The sequence below is a fragment of the Thermobia domestica genome, chromosome 10 (assembly GCF_964235325.1).
Source record: "Thermobia domestica chromosome 10, izTheDome1.hap1.1, whole genome shotgun sequence".
In the NCBI taxonomy this organism is placed as follows: domain Eukaryota; kingdom Metazoa; phylum Arthropoda; class Insecta; order Zygentoma; family Lepismatidae; genus Thermobia; species Thermobia domestica.
In genome coordinates this window covers 206,941,110-206,965,515 of record NC_137463.1, presented here as the reverse complement: position 1 = coordinate 206,965,515, position 24,406 = coordinate 206,941,110, and the positions used below count along the sequence as shown (strand labels likewise).

The following is a 24,406-nucleotide window of genomic DNA, read 5'->3' as shown; positions in this document are numbered from 1 at the left end:
AATTCACGTATTATCTCTTTTTGGCCTAATTCCACAGTTAAATTAACTCTTCCGCTTGTAAGTATGGGAGTAGAATCTATTCCTTGAATTTTTGTAGCAGAGTCTTTATCAACTAAAGACTGGAGGTCAGGTGTCACCTCGCTTAATCGAATTAGAGATATCTGTGACCCAGTATCAGCCAAAAGAATTATTTGTTTACCAAGTTCCTTTATGTATATACTGACCTTGTTATTTTTCAAGATTAACGGGCTATTACTGAAGAGGCCAAGAGAAGATTCTTTTGCTTCTCTTGCCTCAACATTTACACGTTTCCCGAATTGCCCACACGTCCACGATATTTTCTTTCATCAGTGGCGTGCTGCGCGGGACGACTACTCATATTTCCCGAATTATTTTCACTACCATGATATTTTCTTTCATCAATGGCGTGTTGCACGGGATGACTACCCCTCGGGGAGTCTTTCTTAAAACTACTAAATTTATTCTTTTGAATATATTTTACTTGAGGAATTCTTCTATCCCTGTTCTTCTTGAAACAGGCCGAGGCTACATGACCTCGTTTTTTACAAAAATTGCAAACTACATCATTAGGAGGTGGCCGGCCTCTATCTAATTTCGTTTGCACCTTCTCCCTCTGAGAGAGAATATTACTTTCTTCTTCTAATGCCACTTCTACTGCTCTACCTAAGTTACTAGGTTCCTTGCTTCTAACAATAGTTTGAATTCTTTCGTGGGCTAGTCCCTGAATGAAACTGGCCTTTGAAAGGTGTTCAATTAATGACATAGCACCGCAAAGCTCCTCATCATTACAAATACGACAAGCGGCTTCCTTCAGATCGGACCGAAGGGAGTCGATCCTCGAACTCCAAGAGACAATATTCTCTTGTTTCCCTTGACGTGCATTAAAGAGAGCGCATGCATAATCTAGAGTGCGTTTTGTGGCATAATTTTCCTCAAGAATTGCTTTAACCTGCTCCCACGTTTCAGTGGAGCTTCTAACAAGCAGCTTTGACTTTGCGTCAGCTGTACTTTTAGCCCTAACAAACTTTAATAAAATGTTATGCTGTTGGGGGTCAACAACTTGAAAAACGGTGTCAACATTGTTAATAAATTCTCTAAGCTTACGTTTGTCTCCCGTAAATGGTTCTGATATTAATTTTAAAGCTAATAGAGCAATAAGTTTGAGTGGTCTCAGGTTCACTATCACTGCCCCTAGCTTCAGCCATTTTTGTTTTGTTTAACTTAAATTAGAATTAAATGGAAACCTCTAAGCAAAAATTTTACACCTTGTTACAATAAAAATTTTAAATTTTGTTAAAGAATGTTAAAATTGAAAAGAAATAATGAATTGATTGAGAAACAACAGAAAATAATATACAACTTACAATTATTCTTGATGCGGAGTATCCTTGGAGATGAATTTCTGGTTGCCTATATCACAGGATATGATCCTCTTCGGTGGTGTTGTGTTTCCTAAGGCGGGAATCCGAATGTGTTCCTTTCTGAGATCTGCTGAGTTTCTCCGGTGTGATTCGGCCAGATGAAAGTACAGCTTTGTTCGTACTGGAATGGAACCTTGGAACCTCCTTCAAATGTGGAATTGCACCAATTAGACCAGGAAAATCTTCGTCTTTAGAATGTGTAAGTCCAAATCCAGGGATGGGCAGCTCCCTCCAAACAGGTGGTGTTCTTTTGCTTAGAAGTGGTTGAGTCCCGATACTATACGGTCTGCCACTACTGCTTCCTCTTAACTTCTGGAATTCTGGAACACTGGAACTATCGCACTGCTGGTCACCAAAAAGTTTTCGTTTGTACTGTAGCGCCCCGAGCGGCTTGGGCAGCGTACCTTCGGCTGGCGTCGGCAGATGATCACTAGTTCGACTCCCGCTTGGAGTACGGCAGTGTCCAGAGAAATGAAACGTAGATTTCAAACTATTGATTGATGACAATTTATTGGTTGAAGATGTTTACAGTTCCAATTGGAGATTCACAGAAAAATTGCAAAGAACTTATAAACGTTGAATTGTACAATGAAGACTTATTAAACGTAGACTCTCACTAAGAGGAATTACGAAAGTGATATAACGTTTGGCAGACTAAGTCCAAATAGACAAGACAAGACGTGATGTGCGACACAACCGCAGGTGGCAGATCGGACCTCTTCAAGTAAAATTACGAAAACGACGAGCCGAGACTCCGGTGAAGAGAAGGGTGACTAAAGGAGCCCCTTCTGGAGGTTTTATACTTTTCAAAGCGGATATCATTGACGTAAACCTCATGTGAGAGTCCAGCGTTTGTACATCACATGATTTTGATACAAGTCATTACCTTCGTTTTTGTATTACTTCAACAAAGAAATTAAAGAACATTGTACCTTTATCTTGAGTCCTTCACCATGTTTTTGCATGCGACGGTCAATAATCCTAACCATACGCACATCTAATGTCATTGCTTTTTCATAGTCCGGTTGTTGCTCTGAGATTCGACCTTTCATTATCTTTTATGAGGTTATTACATTTTCCAATATCTCTGTCATTGACATTAGTGGACTCATTGACATGTAATGTACATACTTTATCGACAGAAAAGAAAAGAAAGAAAGAAAACAAAATGAAAGAAGAAAAATGATACACCAAAAGGTAGGTAAAGGTGCCAAGGTACGACAGGAGAGTATGGTACTATCACAGGAAATATTTGATACATAAGACTTAGATTGTCAGCATTTAGGAGCAACTTTTAAAATAATCAGTTACCTTAAGTGTGCTACTGCTTAGTCGAGAATACCCGACAACCATAGTCGAGTGGTCTGTGGCATTAGGCTGTGGATCGTTTGCTGTGAATGTCTTGGATTCGAATCCCGCTCCGGGCAAAGGTGTTTTTAACTGTCCTCGTTTACTTCTATGTCTGTGTGGTTTCCTAATGGTTACAGTGTAATTCGTGCAAAGCGTTCAGCAGCTTAAATAATTTGATAAAAAGCTGTTATTTTTTCACATATAAAAAAAATAGTGGTTAGCGCGTGCCTTCGGTGCCCGTGGTCATGGATTCAATTTCCAGAGAGGCACTCAACAATTTCGGTGTTGACCCAACATCGTGAGGGCAATTGGGGAGTTATCTGAAGTAAGGAGTAGCGGATTCCAGTCTAAAAAGCTAGGGACTTCGGGTGTCGATGGAGGTAGGAACCAAAGGACTGTCGTGCCAAGAGTTTAGTTTGTTTTAATTATCATAAATGCCGTCTTTATTATTAAAATTTATCCAATATTTTCTTTTCAACTGGTTTGCGAAACTCAGATCTAACTACTTGTTTTCTTTTTAATTTATGTTCATAGTCAGCACAACTAATCACTAAGGAAAAACAATCTTTTCAATAAAATTCATCTCGCGTTTTATATTTTTATTTATTTATTTATTTATTTATTTATTTTTTAGGTTGAAGGGCATTTTATCATTTTCTCCTCGTTTTCCCTATTTTTATCTGGTTTTACCTATGTTTCTTTGCACGAACATTGCATCTATAGGCACGTGCTTAGTGTGTTCGTTTACAAAAGCAGGTCTTTTTCCTGCCATTATAGAAAGTGAGAGTGCCCTGTGTCAGAGAAATATTAATTGACGTATGTAAATAAATATATCTGTAGTGAAGTCATAATTACTCAGTTTTTGCATCGTACATAGTTTCCTCATCCTCATTAACCTCTTCACCCCCGCTTCCTGAATTTCAGTTCTAGTATTCTTTCGTGAGCAAGGCCCACTTAATGGGGAACTAATGTCTCATGTAGGCCTCTTAACTATAACATCAGCAATAACGAAAGTAGGGTTTAATTTGCACTAATTTTAGAACATTACGTTAATTATTAGCTAAATAATAATAATAATACGGAGCGAGCTTAGGCTAGTTGTTAGGATTCTTGCTTCGCAGTTGGGTAATACCGGGTACGAATTCGTAGACCAACCATCCTGACTGAGGATTTTCCACGGTTGTTCCTCAGTTATACTGGGCATATGCTAGGTTGGTACCTTAATCTAAGGCTCTAGAGACCTTCTTTCCATTCCTTTACCAATGTTGTTTTCATCTGTTGATTACTACAGTGTAAAGTGGCCTCTGAGGATGTATCTGGTAGCTTATAGTAAATAAACAATAACGATATAATATATCTTCACGAAACGTGTGGGTTATTTAACTACAGCCTTACAGCCCCAATAGATAGCTTAAGGTTTAATATCAATTTCCTGACTTTTAAATACTATTTTCATATTGTTTTAGCTTTCAATTGTCTCATGTATGTTCCCACCAAGAATTGAACCTGAGATCACATGAACAAATGCGAATATGTTAAATATTTTTGAACACTTTAATATACAAAATGCAAAACACTTCAATGATACGATGCATGAATATTTTTTGGTTACGTTCTTCAATGTATGATTAAAGAAACCTGTAGGGTGAAGAAAAAATAACAGAAATCTCTTATTTACTCCTTCAAAAACCCCGACCTCAGAAGGGCAAGCCATAAATTAGGTGATAAAGTCATACAACGAACACTTTTATTAATACTAATAATACTACACAACCATATCGCTCTCCTGAAATTGTCGTGTGTATGTTTAAAAATCTACTGTTGTGCCACACCAACCAGTCTATATTTTTTGTTGTAGCTTCGAAGTGAAAGATATCCATTATTACATTTGTTGATGGTTGGACTCAAGTGAGTCAGAAACTACAATTAATAAAGAGTTTGTTTTGTCTAGTATTCCTGCGATTAGAAGGGCCTTATCTAAAAGATATTTCATTTGTATATGAGAAAATAATAAAGGTTATTTTCTAAGAATAAAATAAATATTTTCAATGTTAAGTTAACATTAAGTTTTGAAGAGGAGCTAAACAGGAGAATTTGTTACCATTTACTTCAGTTTTCAGACAGTTCACTATACTCTGAAATGGGAAGAAGTCAAACTTAGAAACATTTTACTAAAGAGACTTCGACAAAAAGTGCGAAAAGTAAATATTGCAAGGTTAAAATAAAATAAAGAACAAAGGTAGCACAAACGTGTTATAGAAACATTTAAAAGCGCAGCAACCTACTATATTAGTAAATCCGAAAAAAGTTTTGACGAATTGTAGATAATCAATTTTATCATCACAATTTCAGATGTAGGTTTGGATATGAATCAAGATCTGAGATTCGAATTTCGGATCCAGATCCGAGATCCGGATCCGGATCTCATTGGGTTTTTGGGATATCCGGATCCGAAAATTTTTGGCCATCCCTAATGAATACAAGAACAACACTTTTAATCAAGGCCACAGCCAGGGTTGGGGGATGTATATGGGGTATTCCGGATGGTAAGGGCTAACTCAACATCGAGTCAATTTTTATTTATTTAAAGAAATAATAATAATAATAATAATAATAATAATAATGGCACTATTAATTACAAATTGATAAAGGAATGTTTTGTTGGATTAGCTTTTATGTAGGAAGTTTAAATCTATTTTTCCCAAAATAAACTTTTGTGACCTTCTTCATTACAGCTTTTTTTTAAAAGAATTTGACGTTGTTTGAAGAATCACTTTCCGGTACTGTAAAATAAATGAACAAAGCTATTTTCTTAACGTGCTGTGAATTAACTTCTTACTTGCTGTGATTTTTTTTTCAAACTCAGGAATAAGCAGGCTTATTTGAACTGTAATCTTTTAGACATACCTGTAACATAAGTTGAGAAACAAATTTTATTGGAATGCATTACCTCATATATTATTTCTTATCTTAGTATTCACCTACTATAAATGTAAAATAATTGTATTCACTGATTTTGTCCTATCAGACCATTGAACAATAACTGTGGAGGGTTTTAGACTTACAAATATAATAAAGTCATTTGTAAAACATTTCTAGGTCGCTGAACAACAACGAGAAGGTCCGATGTTTAGGAGTATAATCAGAAATCCATTGTTAATTGAGTTTAATAAAATTATGATTGTACAATGATAAGAGAATAGGTGCGAATACGGAGAAATACTAGCGTAAAAGATACTTAATTTTAAGTACGTGTAGCATATCTTTGTAATTTGATTTTGATTGAATTTTTAACTATTTTCTGTGCACTTTGTTTTCTTCACTGTAAACATTTAACTTAACTATCAATCTTGCCTTGTTTCAGATGTTTTGAATCCAGAATCAGACATTTGTTCATTATTAAATGAGAGAGAGATTGAGACAAGTAAAATAGTAAACGATAATATTGATCATGATAGTAATGATGTGGAGAAGTTCTCAAAATCTCACTGTCGTCTATGTGCTAGGAAGGATAATAATATGATATCTGTATACGAAGAAGACGGAGAATTGTGGGATGTTGTGGAGAAAATCAGCAAATGCTTAACTATAATGGTAAGAGAATTTATTCTACTATGAAAAACACTTAAATCTGGAAACAGTTCCTCTTCAGGAAATAGTGTATTTATGTATAATTACTACAAATGCAGAAGTGCGTATACTAGGGTTGCCATATTTCAAAAATGAAAATCCGGGACGCTATTAAATTACGAAAATCTTTTAAATGCTTAAAATAAAAATAAGTGTTATATATTAATTTATTTTCTTCCATTAAATAGAATTGTTCAAGTATTACGTAATCACATTTGTAGTAATTTTGGTAGACCTTCTCCTCGCTAGTTAAGCAAACGTAGGCAGGTGATTTACCTCGTTCCCCCTGGTAAACAAAGTTGTTCTGTTAATTTCTCAGGATCTGTTACGTTTCGTGGCTTTCAGAGTCTGTTTTAGGTCGTTCAACAACATATGAAACACACAACGCGCTCCCAAACTCACACGAGCACTACTAATTGTTTCTCACCACTCAGACTAGTGACAAGACGAGCACCCTAGTGACTAATAAGAAATTGGATTCCACACTGTAACACAGTGGTGGCTCAAAAGGGGCAACGGAAACGCGTAACTATTGTTGCATAAAAAGAAGGAAAAAGAAATTACCGCAAATAATTAAAAAAATACGTTTTCCCTATCTCATAAGCTTCTATTAAAAAAAAAAAAAATCCATTGTTGTCTATTCAGCTTTATTAATTAAAACAATATATTTTTGTTCTTGAATAGTCAGCGGAAAATTACCAATAATATCAGTCACGGTTTATTGATTAAAATATTTCAGAAGCAAGATGCAGATTGAAACACAATACGAAAGATAACAATAAAATTGAGCAGTAAAACCTTTTGTCCCGGGCCCAATGAAACGAATGCTTCGTTCAATGTCAAAGTAGTTAAATCGTGAACTTAATTAAATCTGTGTTTTATGTATTCAAGTTTTTCAACTTTTGAATTGCCATACTCGGAAGTTGAAGAGAATACTTATATGCCTAATCCTGTGAAGAAAAGGAAACTATAATATTCCCTTCCTTTCGTCTTCGCTGAAATCCGGGACATTTAAGCACTTGTCGTTGAAGTGCTGTACAAGAACCATGGCGTAGTGCAGTTTAGCCGGCTTCTACTTTCTCAGGTCACTGACATGACGGTAGCTCAGTGCTAGAGCGCTTACGTCTGGTGAATGGAGTTTCTGGTTTGATATCATACCATCTGAGTTTGTGGTGGATAATATCATGTTCGTCGATTTTCTAGGTGCTCTCCCGTTTTCTACCACATTACCGCTCCACCAATTATCGCATAATAATTCAATTTCATTAATCATCTGTCCTCCTTTAACCTAAAGGACATGAACGTGTGACTTAAAACCTACAGATTTTCAGTATGTATAAGGAAATACAGAGTCAGAGATGAAGAGTCACAACCCAGATACCATTAGAATCATAATTCATCCTTACAGGCATGGGGGTGAGAAGGGGTGAAAAATATAATGTCTAAGATGACCGAGATTATTGTCGAATCCATCTGGGTCCATAGTCAGTTACTATATTTTCGGGTTTTCGGAATCGCTAAGCTGTTACATGCCAAACCCGATGACAGTTAATCCCAAGTATATGTACGAATAAACATTTCAACTGGCTCGGGAATTTACAAAGGCAACGCCTCCAGTGTTATTTGTTCTACTCGTCTCTTTATTCTTTGCCATAACGCCAAAGACGTTGCTTGTCGTTATTTAGACGTTGCTTGTAGTTGCAGATAGAAATGACCGTTTATTGAAGCTAGGCAGTATGAACGGGTATCCACTCTCATTATTAAAGAATTGGTATAACCAGGCTAAAAGGGATTTAAGTTTCGATAGATATAAATCGACACGAATAACATAAAATGATGTGGTAGCCTATATTTCCCAAATTGACAACTGCATTGAATAAAATCTACACACAGTACGGCTTCCGTATAGCTTTGACTCCTCCCTCCCTCGACCCCGCCGTAAACATTAGAAAAGAACATTATCCAATTTGAGAGTTATTACGCGGATCCTAATAAAAAATTGGGTATTTATGAAATAAAACGCAGTTTCCATGTGAGAGTTACATAGGCACAATAAGAAATTTAAAAATCCGTGTCAAGGAGCATATTAGGAATTCAAAAGCGGAAAACCCGGTGTCAGGTATATCGAAAGATTTAAATGAATCTCAACACGAGGCAGAATATTCAAAAATTTTATTGGGGGCCAAAAATTCTGCAAAAAAAAGTCGTACTGTATTTATTAATTTAAGAAAACCAAAATTAAATTTAGACAAGGGATGGTTAAGTGATGAATATTAAGCAGTAATTACAAAATTCGCAGAACTTCGACATAACAACAGAGATACCAGCATGAACCTGCAACCTTCCACTGAAAAGAAAAGAGCATACAAATCGACTCCGTCATATTGCAATTTGCATCATCACTATTTGACGTTTGATCGTTGAACTTGACAAAGTGTGTTCTAGCATCGTTCTTCTTTTGGTAAGTCCGTTTCATTTTATTCCCTGATGTCTTTTTTTCTTCTTCTTTCTGTTTTTTTCCTCAGTGTGACCAAGACTCTAGGGGAAAATCAAAAGCTCGAAGCTTCAGGAATTCATGAATTCCAGAAACTTGTAACAAGAATAATATTCAAAGTATAGTTTGGAAGTCTAAAAACTGAAATCAGTTTTTTGTTTTTCAAAAATAAATAAATAAAATAAAAATAAATAAATAAATAAATAAAATAAAATAAAATAAAAAAATAAAAAATAAAAATAATAATAAAAATAAAATAAAAATCGTTCTCCGTTTCTAAAAAAATCCATTTTCGAAAAAATCTTTTTCGATAAGATATTTTTCGAAAATATGTAGCCATTCCTAGTTCAAATCCTATTCTGGTCATATTAACAACATTTAGGTATATCGGTGTCGATAATGTTCTGATGTTACGTTGAAAAAGCATGTATTCGTTATAATTAGAAATCTTTGCCTATCTACATTTGTTTTCGACAGTAAACGACCATCAAGTTTTGAATTCTAGTTCATAAATAAAACGAACAATAGACGAGGAAAGTTAAATTTGATATTCCACCTTTCTTACTTAGTCCGCATTACTAATTAGTTTCGAAATCCAATTCTTAGCTGTTGTCTCCTCAAGTTAATACAGGTCAGCAGCTACCAACTTTGAGCAAGTAAGCAGGAACTTCATATATTACGACTTTCTTACATTACCATGTGGAAAATTGTGACAAAACTGCAAGTTTGACAGAAATGTAGTTAAATGAACACTTAAGTGTATTATGTTTTGATGATAAGAAATCTAGTATGTTACTCTAATTAAAGAATAACTAATACTGTATAACGTAACTGGCGTTCAGAGAGCATATTTAAATTCAGTATATGTAATATAATAAATGTGAGTAACTATTATTTCAGTTATCTCCTTTTCCATTTATTTATAGATTTTGCCGTCTGATGAATTACCTACGTCAATATGTTACCCATGCCTTATAAAGTTAAACAATTGTTACGAGTTTATTGAGTCTGTTGCGCAGACGGATGCAGTCCTGAGATCAAAGTTAGAAGTTATAAAAAGCAACAGCATTTCACCAAAGGTAACGTCAATAGCAGAATTAAGACTAATCATTTCCAATTTTTTTGTACATGAAATTGTTTTAAACGAAACTTTAGGCAAATTTTGCACATCAAAGTTTTTTAAAATCTAATCTATCTTTCAGTGTACTTTCTTAGTCGAGAGTGAAAAATAATGTTAAAAACTTACATTTCACTAAGAGAGTAAGTTGATGATGGGAGGCATACCCATTTTTGTGTACACCTACACTACACCTACACTAAATCTCTATTATCAAACATCTTTTACCTTTATTTCTTATTCGCCTTATAAAGCTCAGTGTACTGATTAAAATGTTAACATTTTAGAAAACCTTGACATGTGTGTCTGTATTATAGCCAGTGGGTCTATGATGTGTGGCATGATACTATATATATAAACAAAATAATAATAAAACTTGTCGACTGAAATAGTAAAGTGCATCTTCTCTAATATATAGGACCATCTTGAGTCAGATTTTTCTGCAGAACAACAAAAGTGCTATATAAGTTCGAAACTTCGGGAAACTTGCTTTGCACTGCCGGATGAAGTCAGGACGAGTTTTTGCGTCTCGTGGGGTGTGCATTACGGCTCTAATTTTGACAAAATCTGATAGATAAATCCATGCTTCATTGAATGTGGCAACAAACTTCCACTTTTCCTATTGAGATGGCGATCGTTGAGGCGCTGCAGTAGGTCTTTCTCTCCCTCCAATGGGCCACAGCAAGACATGTGTACAAATTTTAAACACTATCCGAAGCTTTAATTAGCCATGTAGGTTGCGGTTCACAGTTGACTGTTACGTGCAATGGCCTTGGCATCACATGTTGTGTACTGGGTGAACGAAGTGCTGGAATGTCAGTGTTTATAGCGATTATGTTCTTGATGGTCGTTGACCCCAATGCATATCCATTTTCTTTGCACTATTTTTTAATTTGTGTCACGGAAAAATTGATGCGGAAAACTGCTACGACGTTGTCTCTCAAAACCGGTTCATCTTGGGAGCTATGATGCACACACCACACACGCACGAACTTGACGAGACACTAGAGGCCTTTGGCTTTCTTCTGCTGTTTGAATTATTCGGATCGGTCTATTCTATGAGTAGGGGTGAAGGTTTAAATCGGACGCATATAGACAAATCAATGGCGGACCATGACGCTACCTCTAACTTTCGTGAGCGGGCTCACCTGGGATTCTGGTACAAAGTAATGCAGTCCGTGGTACAAGTACAGAGATGGTGGTGAAGTGTGAAAGGACCTCGTGCCTCAGTAGATGCAAAGACCAAAAAAATTTTCCATTCAAAGCTAATGGACATAGGTTCTGTAGCAAATATGAAGAGACGCTGTCGCCCCTCAACATCCAGGACGGAGGAAAATGTGCAAGTGTTTCAAAATACGTTCACTAGAAGCCGTCAGAAATCTCAAAGACAGGCATCTCGCGAAAGTGGATTAACACGACACACAATCCAAACTGTTCTGAAGGAAGAGTTGAAGTTTCGTTCATGGAAACCGCATTATTGCAAGGACTGATAGCCGGAAGACGGTGATCATCGGGTGGAACGTGAGATGATGCATGCTGGATATGAGGACTGGTACGATCTTTTCGATAATATCCTGTGGTCAGATGAAGCCGTGTTTTATGGGGTCCGGCACAATTGTTAAAATTGGACAGAAGAGGATCCGAGGGTGCTTGTTGAAATAGCCAACATCGCGCAAAAGGTGACAGTAAGGTGCGGCGTGACATTTACGAAAGTTTGGGTCCATACGTCATTCGGGACACAATGAATGCAGAACAATACCTTGCTATGCTTGAAGATTATGTTCAGGGTATTGTATTCATGTGGAACAATTACAACTACATAAGCTTTATTCAAGATAGGGCCCCACCTCATTTCGCATGTCCTGTCCGTGCGTGCCTCGACACTCGTTTTCCAGGAAGCTAGTTGGGACGTTGTGACAGTCTTGAATGACCAACAAGGAGTCTGGCCTAACGCCCTGCAACGTATTCCTCTGGGCGTGGGCGAAAGAGAAAGTTTATCGCACAAACCAAAAACTCCTGATAAATTGTAGGAGCGAGTTCGGCTAGTTCTTGCAAACCTACCACTGGAGTATCTGCAGAAGTCTGTCGCTAACACTCCTAACCGTTTACGAAAACTAGTAGATAATGATGGTGCTTAATGTGTCATTTTAGCAATGCATAACAATTCTACCATTGTAAGGAACAAACTACTACTAGTTTCATGGAAATTAATTAAGTATTAAAAAAGTTGTTAACAATTTTCAATGGGGGGTTAATTCTCGCCAACTGTGTATATATAAGTTGACTTGCTATTTTAAAGACAAGGAAATTATAAGAAAATAAAATTTTACGGTAATTTGATGCATTGTTATTTCTACCTTTAAAAAATATTATTTTTTGAAAACGATTACTTATATTAAAAGTAGCTAAATTTCGTTGTAATATTCAAATAGCTTTTAGATCCCCGTACTTAAGTGTTTTTTTTATTTATTTATTTATACTTATTTATTTTTTTTAAGTAGGAAATACAAAACTTAGTCTTAATTTACTACATTTCTATCTATATAACTTGTCGGGTATTAATCACTGGAGTCGTGGCCATAGAGCCACGTCAACTTTATCACTATAATTGTTCTTATATTGCAATTGATTCAAAAATTATATGATGAACTGTAACCAAAATGGCCCGTCCGTGAGCCTGATATAAGTAGAATTGTTAACACTGAAAAAAAAAGAGTAATAAATAACATGAAATAATGTCACCAGACGTGTACAAATTATTCCGAGTGAGTTAAAGATTATATGAAACTAAAAATGTTTAAAATGATTATATATATATATATATATATATATATGTATGTATGTAAGCGGTAGTTTTAAACTCGTGTACTCATCTATCCGGCCATCTCTTGTAACCACTACATTTTACCAGAGTCACAAGAAAAACTTAATTCTTAGCAACTCTTTGGTTGTTGGAGTTTGAAAAAAGTAAATTATAAAGTAACAATGATGATCTTAAATAGTAAAATTTTATTGAGTAATAAAAATTCTCCTTCAAATGTATAATTTTCAATTTGATATAAAATTAATTGCTGAGGTACAGTGGGTTTACTGTATATTTATAAATCCATTTTTCCAAGTAATTCATTAACATAATTTTGGGTTGTATCGTTTTGTCTCAAAATTTATCAAAGGTAATGCAATACAAGTACAAGTGATAAAGTAGTAAGTAGAATAAAAAAAAAATACTATAATATGGAATTAAATAAACACTAACCTTATGTCCTAAAATAATATTTCTTATTTTATATCATTTCGACTCTCTCTGGGTGGTCTTCTGAAGTAACTCCTCTTGCTGCAAATTAAGAATTGTACTAAATCTGACTATAAGGCCTTGTACAAGAACTAAGTCACGACAGTGTAAATTAAAACAGTTTAATGTATAGCATCACAGTGTACATGGTCTTGGAAATAAGCTAGATTTTATGGATGTGTTAGTTGAGACAGTATTATCAACTGCACATGTTATTTGCATTACTGATCAATAGTTAAGTTGTTTTGATATAAAATCTGTAAAACTAAAAAAGGTTTTAATTTGGTGAGTTATTATTCATGGGTTAATTAGATTCATTATGGTGTTTGTATATTTTGCACGAAGTACGCTAGTTGCTCAGGAAGTGGATGTATCAAAATCCAGTGTTGAATTCCACTTCGAAGTAGTTGCAATAAGCTGCATAGGTATATTTTTTTAAATCTTCAAAAGTACCCTTGACCATTTAGGCAAAAGATGGAGTATAATAATTTTTTGTGGTAATATAAATATAAATAATTGAGACCAAAGCCAAGTCAGAAAACTTATTAGCATTATTTAATGTACAAGCTATTGTTAAACATTATTTAATGTACAAGCTATTGTTAATACGCCTACTCGATACGTAAAATCAGCACTTGAAGTAATAGTAACCATGCAGTGTCTTGACCATAAGCTTGAAATATTAAATCCAGGTTATTCAGATCATGATACGCACTTAGTTGGCTTATCAATTCCTGCAATTAACCTACCGGTACCGCGGGAAATCACCATCACTGTAAAAAAGTTCTTTTCAGCGAACAATACGTATTATCTGCTTTTGCCATTTGTTGACTCTCGATAACTGTAATTAAATTTATTTATCTTTCCTACAAACAAAAGATTTAACCCCTTCTTAGATTTACTTTTAAATTGTTTTAATATAACTTTCTTTCTTATCCCTATTAGTAAATGTATTAGAACGTAAAACAATAGTGTAACAACTGGTCTCCTCACTCGACACGAAATTAATTAATTGTGTTAAATCGCTTAGTGATAATGTTCCTGCTGATTTCAGAAATTGTGTTAAAAAATATAGAATTACAAACAAACAAACAAAAAAAAAAAAGTTACCAAAACTGCAAACTTAATGCACAATTCTGAAACTATTAAAAATTCTAGAAATAAAATTAAAACTATGTGAAATATTATTAACCAGTCGACACAGACAATTAAATGTAACATTGTTAATTTGAGTCACATTATTTTCGAGCATAAATAGGTTATGAATCTAGCAGAAATGGCAAATAAATTTAATGATTAATTTATAACTTCCTCTCAGGTGGCTCTTGTATTTTACCTGTCTCTGCTAGTAAAAGTAGTTCACTAAAAGTACCTTCTCACCCGAAATGTATATTTATTAGCCCAGTAAGTATTGAGGAAGTATTAGTAATCATAGGAAACATGACGAACAGCTACTCTGCTGGCTTTGACGAAGTACCATTCACTATTATAAAGCAGTCTGCTTCAATAATTGCTCTCCATCTGACTTGTCTAATAAATTTCTCACTCGAGTCAGGCATTTTCCTACATTTAAAAGTGGCGAAAGTAATTCCCTTGTTCAAAAGAAGCAGATTTTCTTTTCAGCTTTTCCAAAAAAATTTGAGACTTTAATGTCAGATAAACTAAGGAAATACTTATATACCAATAATTTAATATTACTATCACATAGATTTTTAAGAGGCAAATCTACCGATTCTGCAATTTTTTATTTTAGTACGATCATACATACGAAAAACAACAAAGAATGGGTCATTGGGCTCTTTGTTGATATTTCTAAGGCGTTCGGTACTATAAATCATGATCTCTTCCGTTAAAAAAAAAAGTCCTTATGATATATGAGGAACTGCTAATAAGTGGACTGAATCTTGCTTGAAAAATAGACATCACGTTGTTCAGATTAAGAAAGAAAGTAATAGGAAAATTCGAAGTTTTATTTCATCTGAAGATAGATCCTACCTTGTGTACCACAAGGATCAGTGCTTAGTCCACTACTTTTTCTTATATATATATATTAATGATTTAACACAAACTGTTATCTAATATACATGTTTTATTTGCTAATGACACAAATATTATTATTTCAGGATAAAATTATTCCGCAAAATTACTACGTTTTTTCTTCAGAAAAGCGGATACATGAACTATATGAGAGTTTTCAATAAGTTATATGAGTTTCTAAAGCGAAAGAAATCAGATTCTGCTTTCAAATCCTAAACTTTAAACTTTTTAGTAAACAAGCATTATTAGTGTGTAAATAAGTTTCATGAAGACAATTTAAAATTTTTCTTCTGTATTATGTTATGGACGTATTGTGTGTCTGTGTGCGTATTTTAAAAGTTATTTTATTTTATTAGGTATTTCTGTACTTAAACATAATACAGAAGAAAAGCATGCTCATGCTGCATTTAAACTTGTCTATTACTGAAACATGTATTTATGAAATTCAAATACAGTTATAATTCGTACTTTCTGAAAACTTCGTCTGATGAAAACTCATCCTAACTGTAGAACGCCTTTCAGAGTTCTTGAGAAAGACATTAATTATGGCATATCTTAAGTTAATAACAAAATACAAAGAAAAGAAAAGATATTTCGAGAAAGTCATCCGAATAAAACACACTCATACCAGTAATGTAATGTTGTGAGATACAGTGATGTTGCAATATCTGAAAGATGTAAGCGAAACATTTACAAGTACAGTAAGACGTCGATAATCCGAACGTCAAAAATCCGAACGGGGTCCCTAGAAGCTAATTCGATTTTCTTTGTGTGAAATCAGTGTTTTTACAAAAGCTTATTCATATGTAACTATTTGTCATATATATTTTTATTTTCCCTTAGGCCTATACAAGTTAAGTTTTAAGTGTGAGTTACAAGAACAGTGTAATTTAGTATACGATCAGGTTCTTTAGAAACATTAAATGTAAGTAGTCTTACGTACAGTATTGTAATTACTGTATGTGCAGTATAACCATTGTATCAATAAAAGAGCATACCGTACAGTATATTTAAGCCTAAATGGCATTTTCTTGGCCATTTTCGAAAATCCGAACTACCTGTGGTCCCAGTTAGTTCGGATATTCGACTTCCAACTGTAGTGTCGCTGTTAAAAGTGTGCTACTTCACAGCATATTTTTCCATGTATAGTACATAAATAAACAAGTAGTTCCTATGGAATAATGAACTGTCAATTATTGGCAACGAGAGACGAACTTTTTAGCGCCACAGACGATAGTTTCCTTCGACTTTCTCGAAAATTACGCATGAGAAGTCACTCTGACGTATGGCTTTTGTTTAATTCGATGTGATCTATCAACTGATAAAATGTCTTTTGTTTTGCGAATATTTTAGTTAAACAGAGATTGAAACTTAAAGAGTTAATAATTATTTTAGACTATATGTCATTAATGTTTAATGAAGGAAGCACTAATGAAAAGTGGAGATTTCAAGATTGGAGGGCAGATCATTAACAAGATCAGGTATACAGATGATACGGTTACTGTAGCTAGAACCGAAGAAGGACGACAGGAGATAATTGACAAAATAGTTGACACTGGGAAACTATATGGAATGGAAATCAATGTTGAAAAATCGAAAGTCATGAGAATATCCCGTCAAACGCGCCCTTACGTATCAGAGTAGAACAAAGAGAACTTAAAGAGGTGGATAATTTCAAGTATCTGGGAAGTATTTTGACGAGAGACGCTTACTGCATTAAAGAGGTCAAGTCCAGAATTGCCCTAAACAAAGAAGCATTCAATAAGAAAAGATCACTCTTAAGTAATAGGCTTAATATAGGACTAAGAAAAAAGTTGGTCTGGTGCTGTATATGGAGTATTGGACTGTATGATTCAGAGACTTGGACACTACGGAAGTTAGAGAAGAAATATTTAGAGAGCTTCGAAATATGGTGTTGGAGTAAAATGGAGAAGATAAAATGGACAAAGAGAGTAACAAACGAAGATGTTTTAAAACGGATAGGAGAGAAAAGGACGCTTTTAGCCAGCATCCTTCGTAGGAAGGCAAATTGGATTGGACACATCTTGTGAAGAAATTTTCTTTTCCATACTGCCATAGAAGAAAAGATGGAAGGAAAGCGAGGAATAGGAAGAAGAACACAACTGATCGATGATTTGAAAAATAGAAGCAAATATTGGGAGTTAAAGGAGAAAGCTGAAGATCGAGAAACGTGGAAGAAACATTTTAGGGCCCAAACCTTAATAAAAAAAGTCCCAGGACCTACCAACAGTCAGAATACTTAATAATAATAATAATAATAATAATACCTCATTAACCATACTATGTACTATCATCTTGCTAGTGTCATACTGTAGAGTTCAATAAGGGCATATTTCAGTATCAGTTTCTTCTCAATAATGAAATGGTCCTTGTACAGCGTCAATTTTTATGTTTCCCAAGAAACATGTTTGGACTTTTTTTTTTTCGTTGAAAACTAATAATACCGTGTAGCACATACCGTGTTTTAATAAGCAAAAATCACTTTTACTATATTATATATCCTAATTATAAAGAAAGTGCCTTAATCTGTGCGTCACTCTAATTGTAATAGTAAACAGTCATGCTAGTAGGTGTCGCTCCCTAATAGATGTCGTTAGCGTGCAGCGAATTTGCCGATTCAAAACTGTTGTGACGATTTAATCGCAACTTCAAAACTGTATTGTTTCGTTTTATTTCAAAATAGGATAAGAAAAGGATAAGGATCTATCCACATTTAAGTTTAAGCATTAATATTTACGCATATTGGTTGCCAAACTAAAAAATAAACAAGTAAGTGTAAACAGTTAGAGATTTTAATCTATAGTGTACAGCGGGCCGAAGGCTTGGGTGCAATAACTGATTATTTATAAAATACTTATTACAAACCAAAAGAAACCAATTGGCGTAACGACCCATTTGTGAGCATAAGCCTGCTCCAGCGCCATCTGCTAACGACCGGCTGAACTACGTCCAGCCTAGGAGCGAGTACGTTGTCAGCGCCCTACGACGCTCTGTCCCTAACAGGTGCATCAGGAGCTTTCTAGACCTAGTAGCCGTCGCGTCGTTTTCACGTGACTCCCCACTTTTCCTCACGACGCTGGGTGGACGTGGAAAATTAGGGAAGCACCGGCCGGGAATCGAACCCGGGACTACGCGGACCATGAGTTCAACGCTCTAATCACTAGACTAGGTGTCCCCTATAAAATGCTTATTACGGAGGTAATAATTAGGAAAACATTAAAAGGGACTATGTCACTATCCTTAAGTTCTTATTTCAAAATACTTTTATTTTCTGTAGCTTGACCATTTCCCAATGGAACCAATGGTGGCCAACATAAACTCTTTCATTTCATGTATGTATATACTGTATTTGTTTAACACAGTCCTGTTTATGATCGCGAACGAAAGGCTTTAAAATAAATTAATGTGATCTGCTATCGGTAACATTAATAAGATTTCTGTATAGATTATCTATACATAAAAATTTTCAAGTGTTGTCCCCTCACCATGAATACAGCCTTGTTTAGAGGCAATTCTTTTGAAATATAAGTGAGGAGACCAAATTTTTAGTATGATTATGTGTGTCAATGGCCATATTCGTTATAAACTACAGTCTAATAGTGTTAATTGCTTCTTATATTTTAAGGCTACTGAGAACCTCGAACATTCAGAGACATCATCAGTTAAACATGAATCAGATGGACAACCTTCTGAGAGATGCCAACGAAAAACGCCAGAGTAAGTATGTAAATGAAACAAGTTTTTTAGATTTAATATTAAGTGATGTTACAAAGGGAATGCTTACAAAATGTGTGCATACAAAGAATTCATACTTCTCTACCTTATCTCTGGGCTCTATTTTTCTGAATTTTTCAAGACATTTTTTGTCATATTACCTCTATCAAAATAGCAAAAACCCCAAATGACATTAAACAAATCACAAACATTAATTTCTTCCTGCTTTTAGTTTAGTAGTCTTAAGGAGACATCGATAATATGATAAGGAAAGCTTCAAGAAAAAACACTGTCAATAATCGTCCAGAACAAGTCTTGAAAAAACAGTTTTAATTTACAATTTGAACTTAGAGTGAAACATAATAAATACATTACTTCAAGTACTAATTTATATAACGTGCGTGACTTTTCATGAAAAAAAGAACGGTAACAGCTGCTACAAGTAAGAGTAAGGGTAACTTCTTCAACCAATCAAGTTTATACTTACTTAGTTTATCACTCTACCCCAACATTTGTAAAACCTAAAGGAGCCCGCGAAGCGTTATAGCACACTTGCTGAAGTGTTGTATTATGGGTTTCATTATTTTGTTCTTGCGATTGTTATCGCAAAATGGTGTTTATAAAGTGAAACGCAATATGCATGTAAGTTAATATTTTAGCTTTGATTTTAACATATCTTTTCAGCATTATAGCTACGTGAGATGTAGACTACAGTTAACGTAGGATCCGAAGCACATCGCTTTTTTGAAAAAAGCAGTTTTGTTTTTCATACCTGTTATAATACAATTTCATTTATGACCATAGTTTTTTGCCTTTATTCTAATAATGAGAAGAGAGATCGTAAAAGGCTACGAATTGTCAAATGATTTAGTAACTATCTTCCTGTTTGTGCTCTTGTAAATACTCCCTTTTCTTTGTGCTCGCAAATATTGGTATTCTTGAAAGAATAGGAAGCTGTCCCTATTTAGAATTTTCAATTTTACATATAGAGTGAAAGGATTTATGCTGAATCATAGCATCTGGTAAAAGCAAACTCTTGTGTACAGTTTCAGGGTACCTTGTTACTTTCTCGACGCAGGATGGGTAAAACCGAGGAATGCTCCAAAACTATACGTAGAAGTTTGCTTTTACCGGATGCTTGAGGTAGAAGTATTCTTGAGTTGAGTTGATTTCGAGTTTAACGTCTCTTTCAGCAGCAAGGCTACATAAGACGTGGACCTACTGATTAACGTGGAATCCGAACCACATGAGCTCCCGCCGGAAATGGAACCCGGGTCACCCACGCGAAGGAAGTATTCTTTTTAAGGTTTAATAAATATGCATTCCATAGTGTCATTAAGTAATAATTTATAGTGAATTTATTGTATTTGTCGTGTTACTGTACAATTATTTTATAATGGAAGGATGTATACAGTGTTAATGTGTATAGCATTTAATGCAAACTTAATTTTTCTAGTTAAGTGCTTTGAATTAGATGAAGAAGTTCATCTTATAAAATAATAATATTCTGTTTCATGTATTTAAAATTTTTTACGTTTCTTCTTCGTTGTCTCTGAGGAAGAGCAACTCGACACATAAAAATCTATGTATAGTCTGTTATTTCTGTACTTCTGTTTAAAAAGACAAAACCTGACTGTTGAATGACAGGTATCAATCTTATCAAATTTGTCAGTCTTAGGTAATGATTTTACTTCTATCGTGATGAAGCTGTAGTTTCATAAGCTACAGATTTAATAAGTTGCTAATGATGATTTAGATTATTTCAGTAAAGAAAATTATAGGTAATAGCTATCATGGGAAAGATTTTTGGTTTTGTTTAGTTCGCTTGATTCTTGTATGAGAGGAAGTATGGATGATTGGTTTCACCGGAGTAATCAGTGAAACTTCTACTGCTGGTTATATTCACATAATTTGACGTAACCAGCAACCATTGATAAGGTATAGCTTCAGTCCTTTGCTCCAGTGAATCCATTCTTTTCGGTTTTCTTGTACGTTAGAAGAAATGCTAAAAAAGACAAAAAATCCATCTTCTGATGTTCGTAAAATATACACATTTATATCAAAATGTTCTGACATTATCGCTAGCCTCAATTATATTTCTTTTACTGCAATGAATCAGATACTGTATGCGGTCTTACGAATAGCTTGTGATCTGGAAGATGATTGACATTGGAGTTTACGGTCCCTTTCAGCACCGAAGCTATATGAAACTTGGACGTACAACTTAACGTGGGATCCAAAGCACATGAACTCCCACCGGTAACAGATGTTCGTAATTTTAAAATATACGAAGTATACAGTGTTTGGGCAACATAATGGATATGTTGCATGATTTATTGTATATTTTTATTATGCTCTTGATAGCAGCTTTATAAATTAATTGGTAGATAAGTTATACTGTAAGACTCAGTTCTGCATGGGAGTCATTAGGTTAAAAGATAAAAAGAAGATTAGGTATACATTAGATAAAAAGAAGATATTAATTTTGATAACGTTTTGGAAGTGTTAGTCCTACAGACAGCTTCTTCCTTGAAATGGGTATTAAAGAAATGGAAAGAAATGCTGCCAAGAACTGGATGTAAGTTCTTGTAGAACATTCTGCGTCTCTAACATCAGATTTTGATGTTCATTGTCTGATAACGTTGGTATAAGCCTTCTACAAGTTTGTAAAACGTATTCAGTTAATTCTGAACAACTTTTCGTTTCTCTCTTCCTAGGCAGCTGTGTCAGCTCAAAGAGAAAGCTGTATCTCAGTTTTATCTCACGTTAATTGTAACTAATTTCATATTGCTTTCATAATAGTGCTCTTGTTACGAGAGTCCTTTTTAATTTTAAGAATAACTGATTCTGTTCTGATTCCCTCTGTTAACTTTCATGTCGAGTTGCATCTTCTCGTATCTCTGTAGTTTATTTTGGGTATACAGTAGATGATTAATGTACAAAACCAATATTAAATTTAATCATTAATTTTTTTTTCTTGTTCTAGGTCCCACATATCTTTTACGGTAGACGACCATGAAACTAGCGATGGTGTTGGAAGTAAACATGATGAAAGTAAATGTTTACTTAGTGGGAAAGATATCGCTGACGCAATTTCTGGTATACCTGAAAGTCCAGTGAAGTGCGATGTATGTAATATTACCTTTGTCAATATGGAGGAATTTGATACTCACACAGCAGTTCACTTCAAGAAAAGCAAATGGGAATGCCAATTCTGTTTTATGAGTTTTAATATATATCGCAATCTGGTAATCCATAAGACAAGCGTTCATAATAAATTGATTATAAAGTGTGCAGAGTGTAGTAAGTACGTAAAGAATGACGAGAAAACATTAAATAGTGAACTTCAATGTTCATTATGTGGAATGATATGTTCAAATGAAACTCAGTGTAAACGACATTATTTTACACATATGCCCAAAACAGTGATGTGCAATATATGTAGGATAAAGTTCCCTTCATTATTTAAATACAGACTCCATAAGAAAAGAGTACATGTAGAGGATCGTAGGAGTATTAGATGTGATGTGTGCGACAAAGAGTTTGACTCGAGATTTTTATTGAATAGACATAAGCTTTATCTTTGTCGAGTTGCACCTTTTACGTGCAATATTTGCGGTGAAATTTTTGTACGGGAAGTTAGTTTACAACTTCATGTCCGACGACACTCACAAGAGAAGCCATTTCAGTGTACCCAGTGTGAGAGGAAATTTGCGTATGCAAGCCACTTACGAATCCACGAAAAGACTCACAGTGAACGTAAGTGGGTATGCGAAATTTGTTCTAAATCTTTCACCTCGTCAGAGAACTTGATGAACCATCAAAGTACGCATGACCCAAAATCATCCGAAAAGAAATTAAAATGTTCCGTGTGCGAAAGACCGTTTCGTTTGAAGAGACAGTTGCGTCAACATGAAATCACACATACAAATCTGAAACCATACCTCTGTGATATATGTGGGAGAGGTTTCAACCGTAAGTCTAATATGGCGAATCATAGAGCGTTGCATTACAAAGAGAAACGGTGTAGATGTATTTATTGTGGACTTGTGTGCAATACAAAGTTAGATTTGAGAGTTCATGTAAATGGAGATCATCCAGAAGTGAAGTTATCTAGTGGAGAAGGTGTGCGTTTGGAACAAAAGAAGTCAGTTTTTGGTTGTGCCTATTGTGGCAAGTGTCTGGCGTCAAAAGCGAGTCTTATGGATCACGAGCGTATTCACACGGGAGAGTTACCGTATGATTGTAAATATTGTGGTAAAAAATTTCGAGCGCTTAGTTTGCTATCTCAACACCTTCCCATCCATACAGGAGTGAAAGATCATTTGTGTACTTTATGCGGGAAAAAGTTTTCACGGAAAAGTTTTTTGAATATTCATATGCGTCATCACTCTGGGGAGAAGCCCTATACATGTTCCATATGTCATGCGAAATTCTCCCAAAAAGGTGACATGGTTAGACATTATAGAAGACATACTGGAGATATGCCTTATCGTTGTGATGTGTGTAACTCTGGATTTCTACTCAAAAAGCAGTTGGAACGACATAAACAAGAGAGTTGTAGTAAACTAGAGTTTCAAGATATTGAAAAGTTACCTGTGAAAACATTTTTTGTTCAACATTATTTAAACCCTGTTATAAAATTAGAATGAAATAATATATTTTGTGTAATAAAGAATTGAACTAACCTTTATAAGTAGAATTGTAACTTTTTTGTCACTGTCATTGTATATATTGTAGTTTTTGGAATATATTGTAGTTTTTGAAATGTAAAAGTTTTACTGGTGAAAAAAAATAATGGATTAAAATTAAAATTAAGACTGGTGAAATAATAACTGATTCTAACAATTGATTCTCTGTGAGTTAGTTTTAACTATAAGATTATGTAATAAGGAATGCGTCTGGTTCATTTTATTAAAATGAAACTATTATTTATCTACGATAGATTTTCGTAGTGGTTTAATTGAAGTAATTTCAAGAGCTGATTCTGCTTTCTTCATTAGTCATTCTTCGTAAAATGTCTGTCAGTTCTTACTTTCTAAGATCCGTTATGTCCTTTTCTAACGATAACGGACGGAATCTTGAGAAACTTATTTCGAACTTGTTGACAACTACACTTGTTCTTGAAACACTCAGAAAAAATGCAGTTATTAATCAAAGAATACGGAATGTACAATTTAAAATAATTTCAGTACACCTCATACATAATAAGTGAACTATACTTGAGATTACATAGAATCAATTTTGCTAAGTCTTAGATGTTGGCAAATCCAAAACCCAAAGAACAAGTGTACATGTATGGTGTTTCT

At 34.5% G+C, this 24,406-nt stretch overlaps 1 protein-coding gene across 6 annotated transcripts in view; it reads left to right on the top strand.

The window, feature by feature from the left end:
• Window positions 1-23,978, top strand: part of LOC145662949 (uncharacterized) — a 48,524-nt gene extending 24,546 nt beyond the window's left edge. For 3 of the 6 annotated variants that reach the window (XM_081729001.1, XM_081729002.1, XM_081729003.1), the window contains exons 3-6: window positions 6,157-6,386; window positions 9,843-9,995; window positions 19,009-19,100; window positions 22,084-23,972. In XM_081729001.1, coding sequence (XP_081585127.1) covers window positions 6,157-6,386; window positions 9,843-9,995; window positions 19,009-19,100; window positions 22,084-23,749 — 2,141 coding nt within the window. In that variant the 3' untranslated portion in view covers window positions 23,750-23,972. Of the gene's footprint in view, window positions 1-6,156; window positions 6,387-9,842; window positions 9,996-19,008; window positions 19,101-22,083 lie in introns of all 6 variants that reach the window. The other 3 variants (XM_081728998.1, XM_081728999.1, XM_081729004.1) reach the window with 3 other exon arrangements.
• The last annotated feature ends 428 nt before the right edge of the window (window positions 23,979-24,406 follow it).